Source organism: Amblyomma maculatum, chromosome 9, assembly GCF_055883805.1.
Source record: "Amblyomma maculatum isolate TAMU_Amacu chromosome 9, ASM5588380v1, whole genome shotgun sequence".
Lineage (NCBI taxonomy): Eukaryota > Metazoa > Arthropoda > Arachnida > Ixodida > Ixodidae > Amblyomma > Amblyomma maculatum.
This window is the reverse complement of record NC_139352.1, coordinates 5,335,381-5,346,505: the sequence shown is the minus strand read 5'-3', so window position 1 is coordinate 5,346,505 and position 11,125 is coordinate 5,335,381. Positions and strand designations below refer to the sequence as shown.

The 11,125-nt window shown below is 46.5% G+C and overlaps 1 protein-coding gene across 1 annotated transcript; it reads left to right on the top strand.

Annotated features, from left to right (window-relative positions):
- The first annotated feature begins 183 nt into the window (after window positions 1-183).
- Window positions 184-10,835, top strand: LOC146178147 (guanine nucleotide-binding protein-like 3 homolog). The gene is made up of 14 exons (XM_084577970.1): window positions 184-407; window positions 502-554; window positions 628-682; window positions 1,691-1,899; window positions 2,425-2,544; window positions 4,135-4,234; window positions 5,117-5,220; window positions 5,292-5,421; window positions 5,897-5,984; window positions 6,124-6,441; window positions 6,528-6,658; window positions 8,109-8,212; window positions 8,811-8,973; window positions 10,733-10,835. The coding sequence occupies exons 1-14, from the start codon at window positions 392-394 to the stop codon at window positions 10,798-10,800; spliced, it is 1,659 nt and encodes a 552-aa protein (XP_084434096.1). The 5' UTR covers window positions 184-391; the 3' UTR covers window positions 10,801-10,835.
- Window positions 10,836-11,125: the final 290 nt, after the last annotated feature.

Below are 11,125 nucleotides of genomic sequence, written 5' to 3'. Positions count from 1 at the left end.
GATCTAGTAACGTTGCATAGATCGCTCAATCTTAAACCCCTTGTGAATACAAAGTCTCTCCTCACTAATTACTCTTATGACTTTTTATTTAAATAAGAAAAATATTATAATTTATTGGCGCTTACTGTTACTGTTTCAAAGAAGACTTCTACTATGCTTTTAGTTGATCTGCTCTAGTCTTATTTTCACGGTGTCCGTCAGCATAACTTTAGCAGCACCGTCGGTCACCACGTGAGAAAATGTTTGTCCGAAACTTATCCTAAATTACAACTCAAGCCTGGTATGATCTATGTTTAACGGCAAGAGTTGATGATCTGCGAGTGTTGCTGGTGAACACACATTGACGTGAAAAACTTAAGAGAAGTGTCTTCGTTGCTTGTCTGACAGAAGGATGCCGAACATGAAGAGTGAGTCTGACGTTACGTTTTCGCGCTGCGCGTTCTTCTTTTTTGGTCTTGTCTGAATCGCCGTCGTATTACGATTTCTGTCGTGCGTTTTCAGAGAAACAGAGTAAGCGAGTGTCATGCCGGCAGCGCTACAAAGTGGAGAAAAAGGTGGGTTTCTATATCCGGACATTTAAACGTCGTGAACTCTGGTCGTCGTTTCTGACACGGTGTGGAATTACAGGTGCGGCAGCATCTGAAGAAGAAACGGAGGGAAGCCAAGAAAAACCCTAGCAAACGTGAGTAGCAGACTGCCGAAGTGGTCTAGTGATCAATTGTCGCGTAGAGAGATTGAATATTTCGTACCCGCACCGATGAGAACGGGTTGAACCATTATGAGAAATTTCGTCAGTTCTCACTCAGTAACGTTGTAGCTAGTGTCGCTTAAGTAGCGAATACGCGAGTCCTGTGACCAGCGGTGTTGCTCTGCACTCGCTGCTTGCAGACCTTGCAGACTTCTGATTTCAACGTCAACCATCCTGACGTCTGTTCTTGCATTGACAACTGTTGTGTGGTCGGCTTTATAACAGGTCTTGTAAAGTCGCTTCTCACATGTTGGACTTTATAATATAAAGTTCTTGCAAAGGCACTTCTCTCATGTAGGATTTCGGTTGCGTAGAAGTGGAATGCGGATACACCAGCCCGACAGCAATGTAGATTGCTTCTCTGCAGTGTCTTGTCAGCAGCTGCACCTTGTTTCTCTTTACTTCATTATCTCCCCGCACAAAGGGGGAAAAAATTTGTTGTGGTTTACCTCTAGTTAACCCTAGTTGAATTGCGAAAGCAACTGCGGAAGCTTCTTTTGCCCGCTACATTATTCCCCTATCACGCCCTATCAGTCTAAGGTGCTACATTATTTGGGACATTTAAGCCTATCCTTTAAGGGTATGACTTGAAAGCTACCTACCCTACGCTACCAGCCCACACATAAAGTCGCGCTTCAACCAAGCCGTAGTGACGTGCCTGTGTGTCGTAGGGGTAACGAGAATGCAAACGGTTCTGGCAGGGTAATTCTGATATCACCCTCCCATATGAAAGGAGTGACCCGTGGCATAGGGGTAATGTGAATTCTAATATCATGGCAGGCTGATTTCTTTATGAGGAGGCCATAGCTACGCCTCTTCATGGCGTAGCTACGGTCACCCGAGGTCTCTCTTTGGCTGTTGTAGTGTTGTTTCGCAACAAAAAAAAAGCCAGGCACTTGTGAACCATGGTCCGTGAAAATTGCATCCTTGTTGGAAACGCAGACAAGCCCAAGGATCCGGGCATTCCGAACAGCCTTCCCTTCAAGGGGGCTCTTCTCAAGGAGGCGCAGTTGCACCAGCAGATGCGTGAGGAGCAGCGGCGTCGCCAGAAGGAGGCCCGCCAGGAACAGCATGCCAAGCACAGGGACCTGGGAGAACTGCAAGACGATGCAGCCAAGCGCCAGGCACAGTACGAGAGTGCCGTAGTCAGCGTGAGTGCTGGCTGCTAGCTGACTACTGCATCTGTTTCTTAATGATTTTATCCCTTATGTAACTGCTTGGCCCAATGCAAAATATACTGGACTGAAGTGGTGAAAAGTCGTATGCTTGCACGCATTTTTGCCACGCTCTATGTACTACAAAATGGCAATTGGCTAAGGTAGGGAAGTGTGCACATATATTTGTATGCAATAAAAAGTGTCTTGGCACTGACTGAAAGACAAATTAAGTAACATCGTGACCAGTGTTTTGACTAAGTGTATTTGGGCACTTTTAAATGCCTTCATGCATTCTGGCACCCATTTGCTCCGGTACTAGGCAAATGAGGCACTAGCCTGATGTGATAAAAGTCTCTGCGATCTTGTACTGCTATTTGCTTGTATCAAAGTCATGTGAAATTTGTCGTAGATAGGTCCGATGCATTATAGCGTGACGCGATACCCAAACAGCAGCACTCATTGCTTGAAAACGTAGGAGCATTGTGTACATGGTAAAAGCACTCTCCTTTGGCCGTGCAGGGTGTATTGCGTGACCACTTAATGCAGACTGGTCAGGAGCAGCTGCTCAAAGAGCTAGCCAACCGGACGGGATATCAGGAGATGCGAAAAGTCGTCGAGGCCGCTGACGTTGTGCTGCAGGTGAGTGGCTTATTGTGGCAGTGATGGCTTCCATTGGTGTCTTGCCAGAGGTGGCAAACTGCAACTTTTGATTGTGTTGCTGCATACAGCCATACACACTTGACTGTTGACAGCATAGGATCTGCTTATGGGCAGTAATTTATGACATTTTACAGTGCGCTTTTAGTAGTTGTTGGATGCATTGACCAAACAGGAAGTGTTGATTAGGATGGATGCAGAAACCTCGTGGAAGGAGCAGTTGATTACCGAGCCAGGAGATCCGGGTTCGATCCGGCTACCCCTGGTGAAGCATAACATGATTTGCCCGTGTACTGTGCGATGTCAGCGCACATTAAGGACTCTGGTTGTTTTTTATTGCCGGAGTCATTTTGCGTGTTGAACCCCATGGACAAAACGAAACCAGAGATTTGTTCACATCACATGAGAAGTGTAGCCTTCAGGATATTTAGTAATATCGTGCTATATGAGTGAGCGCTGCCTGTTAGGGGATTATCATTGGTGCCAAGTGAAACCTGTTCATAACCAGATGATATGCTGCAACGCCTCAAGTAGCTGCTACCAGTTGCCTTTATCCGCAGCGTACATATAGTGTTCTGCAACTTTATCTGAATGGTTTTGAAACATTCTCCCGCTCCAACAGGAGGTGCGTTTGCTATTAAACTATGCACAAAGTTTACGCGTTAACCCTATTGTTGCTTAGTAAGTATGACAATGGTGCTTACCTGGTTTGGCTGCCCATGATGCAAAACCAGAACTGTCTGTGACGAGACTGGGGAGCGAAAAATGCCAGCACAATTTTTTTTTCAGCCAAAAGGCAGTAGTGGTACCAGCTAGCATTGCTGGAGGAAACCACCACGGCTTTGAAGCGCCGATGCAAGCACGGTACGCTTTCATAGTGATGCCAGATGGCGCTACCAGTGCTCTTCGCCAGAAATTCAGCGTTTGCGTCGTTCGGTCCCTCAGTCTCTCTGCAGGCGGTTCTGGTTTCTCACCATGTTTGGCCAAACCAGGTAAGCACCATTGTTAAACTTACTATGTTAAACTTACTATTCCACAAAATGTCAACAATGCGAGCGTAAGTTTTGTCATGGTTTCACAGCAAACGAGCCTCTTGTTAAGGCGGGAGAATTTTTCAGGGTGATTCAGATGGTATGTGGCAGAACACTCTAGAATGAATGACATCGAAAAGAGCATACATTCACAATAAACAGTCAAGCATACCCACGAAATAAAAAGCAATCATGGCTTGCGAAAAACCAAATTGTTGAGGACCCTCGGTATAGGTGCATTAATTTAATTAAACCGAACACTTTCGGCGCTCTGTGTGCTATCGAAACCAGGTGCCTAGCATTCTGCTTGGAACATTAAGTGTTTCAGCCAGTCCAGCGGCAACACCACCATGCATGCCATCACAGCATGGTCACATAATCATGGTTCCCAGTTGAATGGGGATCAAAAATGTAGGTCACTCATTAGAAGTCTCGAAATTAGAAGTGAAATAAAAATGAGGTGCATTTGTACATAAGCTGGGATCATCGGTTGCAAGCAGGGCAGGGCCAGTGTGCTGACTGCGGGTGGGAACCTTTGCAGGTCCTGGATGCAAGAGACCCGTTGGGCACACGCAGTCCGCAGCTGGAGCAACTGGTGCAGTCTAGGGGCAAGCGTCTGGTGCTGCTGCTCAACAAGATTGGTGCGTAGTACAGTCTGGTCACGTGCATTGAGTCACCTTTGAGAAGAGACTTTCTAGAATATGCTGACCAGCCAATTGTGCGTACGTAGAACCCTTCATTTTCTGGTCAGACACGATTTCAACACGTAAATGTAAGTTGCCAGAGAAAAAGCTAAAATGCATTGCCTTGTAAATAGTGTTTATCTAGAGCTTTTCTCAGAGCGGCGCTTTCAGTTGATTCAAAACCATTTTAACGCTTGCTATATATGGTGTGGCTCTACCCCAAGCTTCGTTCAAAAAGTATGCACTGGAAAGCAGATGGCAGCATGGATGCATTGCCCAGACTTGCTATTGGCGCCCAACACATCAAGCACTACCCCCGCAGCTGACTGCCTGCTCCTGTGCAGTGGTACTCTTGAAATGGTCATTGCCCTGAGATGTCACAAAAATGCTTTCACAGTACTATTACATACAGCTTCTTACGTGAGGATGGCCATGAACATGATAAAATGATTGAAGTGAATGAGTAGAATATTCACCTCGTAAAGTAGCCTGCCACATGAGTATTTGCTTGTCACGGTAACTCACTGGTTGGCCACTGAACTGCTGAGTTTGGGGAGGTGAGTTCCGTCCAGGCCACATTTCGCCTGTGTACTGTACTGTGCAGTGTCAGTGCATATTCAAGAACCCCTGGGTAGTCTGCATTAATCCGTAATGCAGAGTGCTTTGCCATGGCGTCCGTCATAGCCGACGTTGTTTAGGGACAGTAAACCCATGTGTCATGTACATACTACTTTTGTATTTATGAAGCAAGAATGTTTTTGTCGCTTATGAAAGGCAAGTTATTGTGGCCGACACTTGCTGGCCCATTGCTGTGCAGTGATGTGAGTCAACTATGTGCAGACCTGATCCCCCGAGAGAACTTGACCAAGTGGCTGCGCTACCTTCGCCGAGAGCTGCCCACTGTGGCATTCAAGGCGTCCACCCAGACCCAGAGGCAGCACCTGGTCAGTGCAGTCTTTCCGCTGCTGCTGTTGTGTACCAGGTGGGGTAATCAACAATGCACTTTGCTTCGCAGTCTCAGCAGAAGGGGGCCCCTCCCGTTGGTGAGACCAAGGCCTGCCTGGGTGCCCAACTGCTGCTGAAGCTGCTGGGCAATTACTGCCGCAACCAGGGCATCCAGGGGTGCATCACGGTTGGTGTTGTCGGTCAGTGCTCTACTCTACAAGAACACATTCAGGCAATTTAGCTATTTGGGTGTTGTTTTAGAAATGTAAAGAAGAAGGATACTCTGTTGAGTTATTCTGTACGGAGTCAACATAAAGAAAAAACCACATATAGTCGAACCCTGCAATTATGAAATTGCTGGAAGCAACGACTCTACGGATGAATAAGTGAGCTCTGGAAGTGCGTTTTATTTGGCCTTGTGTTTGGCACATAATAGCCACAGTCGCTTACACGCCATAAAAGCTCATATATAACCAACTAGTTGAATAAATATGAGCTTATGGAAGTGAGGTTTATTTGAAAAATTTGGTCAATTTCATCTGCCTTTACTGATTGCCATGCCCGCAACTGCCATGGTGGCACTCAGACTCCGTATGAGGCAAACTTGTGCCTGCAGAGAGTAGCGAGTATTGGCAGAGTTGTAAGCAGCTGAGTGCAACTGGTCCCTGTGTGCAGGCTATCCCAATGTGGGCAAGAGCAGCCTGGTCAACAGCCTCAAGAGGTCTCGGGCCTGCACAGTGGGAGCCGTGCCAGGGGTTACCAAGTGAGTCGCTCAGGTAGCCTGTACCGGGCACGGTATCAGGTGGGCCGATAATCTTGCACGGCGAGGAAAATAGAGGCCACCACAGTAGCTTCACCCTGTGGCTCCTTTAACTTGGCCAGCGTATTCCACTACTGTGCAGGTGCTTGCAGCGGGTGCAACTGGACAAGCACGTGTGGCTACTGGACAGCCCCGGCGTGGTGCTGGCTTCGGGCGATGCGATTGAAGTGGCACTACGCAACGCTAAAAGCCCCCAATCCCTGGCAGACCCGGCAGCTGCTGCGTGCTCCATCCTGCGACGGGCATCACGAGAGCAGCTCATGCTCCAGTACCGGCTGCCCGAATACGGCTCACCCGAGGAGCTGCTGCTAATACTGGCCAAGCGCATGGGTCGCCTGCGTCGGGGGGGCTTGCCCGACTCGGGGGCTGCCGCCCGCAAAGTTCTCGCAGACTGGAACTGGTAGGGTGTCTCTGTGGGCTTGCATAGTCACTTTGGGGACCAGCAACATGCGCGGGATGCCAGTAGCCTGTGTCTGCATTTTTCAGTGGCCGCATCAAGTACTGCACGGAGCCCCCCGAGAACCCGGCCAGTGTGGAAGGCAGCAGCATTGCGTCAGCCCTGGGCGCAGAGTTTGACCTGGATGCGCTCGCTGAAGACGAAGAACGCGAGTTACAAGGTGTGGTTTCTGCTGGTTTTGCCTTACAGCTAATCCTGCTCAGAATCGGGAGTGTATCATGTGTAATGAGAAACGGTGCTTAGGTGCGCCTTTATTGTGGCTGCATTGCCACGACGCTAGGTGCTGGATGGATCTGTGAAAAGAGGCAAGGGGCTTTCCACACTCCACTGTTGAATACAACAGCTTGCCATTTACTTTTTCTCTCAAAGTTTGTGGTACAGTAAATATTGTTAATTTGACCTCTGTTAATTCATTAAAAGACAAGCTCGCACGGATTTATTTAGGCAGGAGGTCGCAACAAGGTATGACTCGCACAGCCACAGGGATTACTGAAATAGGCCTCCCCAAATTTGAATTGCATGGAACAGTGTTGCTTGCGCACCTCACGAGAACTCTGACAAGCGCAGTGATCGGAAGACCCCATTTCTATTCACATAGTTTCAGTTCCGCCTTCCTTATCGCAGTCTTGCGGCTGCAATTGGGCACATGCATCTATCAGTTGGGCCACTTTGGATGTTGCTTGGTGCATTATTCCAGTCTTGTATTTTTGCTTTGGGATGGCGTCATGCTGTTCTAATGCCCATGCATATTTCTCTCACATTCACATGCTTCCGATACGTTGAAATCACACTGGTGAAGCGCTGTGCAGGATTTTGGAGCAACTCTTTGACAGTCTTGACAGTGTGTGCAAAGCAGAGCACTTGGCAAAACCAGGAAACACCATTTGTGTTCAATCTCAGATGCAGATAACCATTGTGCCAGGGTTCATTAGTTATGTTCACTGAGATGCAAATGGATTTTGGTAGTTGTTAGGGTTCACAGTGCTGGCTATCAGCCAGATTCACGGGTTTACTGCTACACAGTATGAATGCTTATGCAGAAGCCGTCTTGATGTGCGCCAGCATTGATGTGTGTGTCGTTTTTCTGCTGCTGAAAGGCATGTAGGTGCAACTCTAGTTCTGTCAGTTGTTTAATCATTCATTAATCGGAGTATCCCTGAAGGCTCTCGTGGTTAGAGGTTGCAGGAGAGCTCAGGGGGCTTGTAGCCAAATAGAACACAATAGAAATTTTTAAAAATTTGCAGTAGTGCTTGTGGTAAATGTTGGTGAGACGCTGGGGGCTGCTGTGTCCAAATTTTTACCTTGCTCAGCATTGATTCTGTGGCTCTCTGACCATGTTGAAGTTTGCCCAACAGCAAAAAATGTACCTGTTGCAAATGGAATTTGAAAACTTTTCAACCATTGAATTCAGTTAAATTTCAATTCAGTTTATTTTTCCACAACGGCAGTGTTTCCCAGCTCCAAGGGGACACCTGAACTCTACTTTTTTATGTGTAAATATGATGCTGAAATCCTTTCCGCGGCAACTCTTTATGGACAGGGCTTAGGAGAACTTGCAATGTTACTATACATTTTAAGATTTTGGGAATGACTGTTTTTTTTTCTGCTAGGCCTTCCCATGGTGCGCCCAATGGATGTGGTCCCTCTGGAGTCCATGGGTACTGCAGACTTAGCGCCTGAAGAAGAAACCAGTGCGTGTATGGATACAGGCCAGGTGGGAGAGTGCTTTGCGTCATTTACGTGGAGATGGGGCTATAGCAGTGAAATGAAGAGGTTATGTTTAAGCCAGGCATATTTATAACACAGAAAATTGTATTCAGGGCCAAAATTTTCATCTTGTTTTAACTCATCATGTGCATTTAATACTACGGTAGGTGAGCGGAATTCATTCGATATCTCAAACACAAAAACCACATGAATCATGATTGGGCTGGCTAAAATGGCTAAAATACACGTTTTTGATCATTCACCGCAACATTTTTCATAGATACTTGCACTAATGTTAATGTAAAAAATTTGATTCATCTTTCATTATTAAACTATGAGGTGATTGGGAAGCATTTATAAATGCGACCATCTGCAACCATCCACCATTCAAATCTTCATGCAGTGCTGTTATTTGTAGGGGGGGGGGGGGGGGGGGGGGGGGGGGTCTTTTTTTTTTTAAATGAGCCGTGGTACAGATTATTTGAAACACACCCAGTATTTGCATTCCTGCCATTCTCGATATCGAGAACCTTCTGCAAGCCTGCTCCAAAATGGTCTTTGCATCGTTGAAACATTAATTACAGCACATTTCCTGTTGTTTCTAGGAGCTGATGGGTCCACAGTGGACGGCAACAGAAGTGACACCTAAGAAGGCGGCAGTCACCAGGCCTTTCAAAAGCAGCGAGAGTGTGATCGATTCCGGGCTGCAGCAGAACAGGGCTCGGCGTAAAGAATTCAAAAAAATGCTCAAGAAGCGAAAGCGCTCTGGTGAGCTATGGTGTCCTTTCTCTGTGTGGTTTCCAGTTGGGTTGAAGGAAGAACTCTGGCTTGCATGTGCTTGTCTGCCTACCGAATATTGGGGCCCTTGTTGGGACAAAGAACTTGTAACACTTGAAGACCCAGACGAAGCAAGTCATTTGCTTTGGTGTATAAACTCTAGAACATTGAAGGAACCATCAAAAGTTTGCTGCATTTATGTAGAGTTTGTGCTGACATCTGCCTTTTTCGGTATGTATCAGCATGAATAAGCCGAGAGTTTGAGGTAAGCGAGCTTGAATTCCGCACACCATTTTGGCTGTGCAGCATGTAGCTTAAGTCTTTTAGATGACGTGTTTGCCAGGCTGACAGACTCGAGAAAGGACTAAGCAAACCCAGCTTTCACTGAGTAGAAATGAGGGATCGTTTCACTTCAAGCCATTTTATTGATTAAATAGAAAACAAGCGTACTCAAATGAGCTGAGCAGAGAAGAAAAATGCAACCCACTTAAAACAATATCATTGTGGGGAATGTGGTACCTCAAATAGATCAGTTGTATAATTATCGCATATTGTCAGGTAAAAGACCAGGTTGGTAAAAGGAAAGAAATCGATAATAGAAACAGGCTTTGTTATAATCGTTTCATTTGTTGGGGCCTGTTTTGGATATGTGATTTTTGAATAATTAATTTTAATTTTCAGATCCCATGAAAATCATTGGGGGATTTTTCTACTCCCTTGAAGTTCGAACCAGCAAGGTTTTACTGTGTGCCCAAATATGCATTTCATGAAACAGTGAATAAAATGACCTGTCATCATGAGGATCGATAGCTGCAGATAGAGATCGCATATGCAGGAGGTGAACTGTAGGGACAAGCTCATGTTAGGCCACTCGAAAAGTTTGGTCTGATCAGTCGTAGCGTTAAAGGTCCTGTTTCGAGGAAAGTCCCGCATTGTCGGTGCCGGCTTTACAAGCAAAAAATCACGAACGCCTATGGCAGGCAAATGTTGGCTGGTGGCATGGCCATGCACCAACCAATCGTCAGGTTGTTTGATGTCACGGGGCCACATGTTATAGCCAATATGGCAGGCACGGCTGACTCGGGGTTCCTATTGAGATGATTCCCAAGTGAAACATGCTGCCCCTTGGCCATGCGGGCATGTTCGTGTGACTGGGTGAAAGCGGGGGTCGGTGTCTACACAGGGTGGTCTTTGATATGTTCTAATAGCTTACGACTGTATCCTAATTAGTATCTGTGGGAGACTGGGGGCAAAAATGAAAAATATTAGTGATATATGAGTAGCAAACTGCATGGAAGTGAACGATGATCCTCAAGGGAAGCTGGCGAGCGCAAGCGATTTATGCTGTCACGCCTTTCTTTTTCTGCAGTAGCCGCTGGTCGTGTTATTGTTTTCTCCTCCCTTTTTCACTTTTCTTCTGGCTCTTAGCTTTTAGCTTATGCAGCGAAGGTGACTCTGGTGGATGTATGTGTCCCCCTCTTGCACCGTCCACAATGTAGCTGTCGACTCTATTAGCGGGTGCACCACATAGTGCCAAACACTGTGCTATTTCTGTTGTGCACTTGCTTTTATCGCCGATGATTCACTGAGGTATAATTCAATGGCCTCTTAGATTCAAGTTTTTGCCGTTATGGTGCCATTCTTTCTTTTTTATCTAGAAGAAACTCTTGACAGTTCACATATTGTGTGTGCATGCATGTGTGTGTTTGTGTACTCATTGGATGGTGCTTTGGGCTGTTCTGTTTTTCAGATAAGGTTGCTTCTGCCCTGTCGGACTCCTTGGAATCTGCCCTTGCGGATTTTGCTGCAAGTGGTTGAATGTTGTATTAAAATGAAGTGTGACTTCGAGTGTACCTCTGCGTGGCCTTCGGTTTTTCAAAGATATGAAGCCGTTGATGTGCATTCTGTTGTCAACCTGATGTTGTGGCTCGATTTTAAAGGCATAAGGGTAGCCTTCCCAAAGAGTGCCATAGCCGATGTGTTTCACTGGTTTATGATGATGTTGAACAACTTTCTTTGCCAAAACTTTCACCTCTAGACGTCTGGTTCCAACGTGGCAAGGGCATCTGCAATTCCTAGCCGATGGCAAGATAAGTGCTGCAATGCCTAGCGAAGGCAAAATAAGCACTTTAGTGAGCCGAAA

What these genes read in the sequence shown, in the direction of transcription:
- LOC146178147 (XM_084577970.1), top strand. An exon ending in GCTACAAAGTGGAGAAAAAG is followed by an intron (nt 555 to 627) that starts GTGGGTTTCTAT and finishes GTGGAATTACAG; the next exon opens with GTGCGGCAGCATCTGAAGAA. An exon ending in CCGCTGACGTTGTGCTGCAG is followed by an intron (nt 2,545 to 4,134) that starts GTGAGTGGCTTA and finishes GAACCTTTGCAG; the next exon opens with GTCCTGGATGCAAGAGACCC.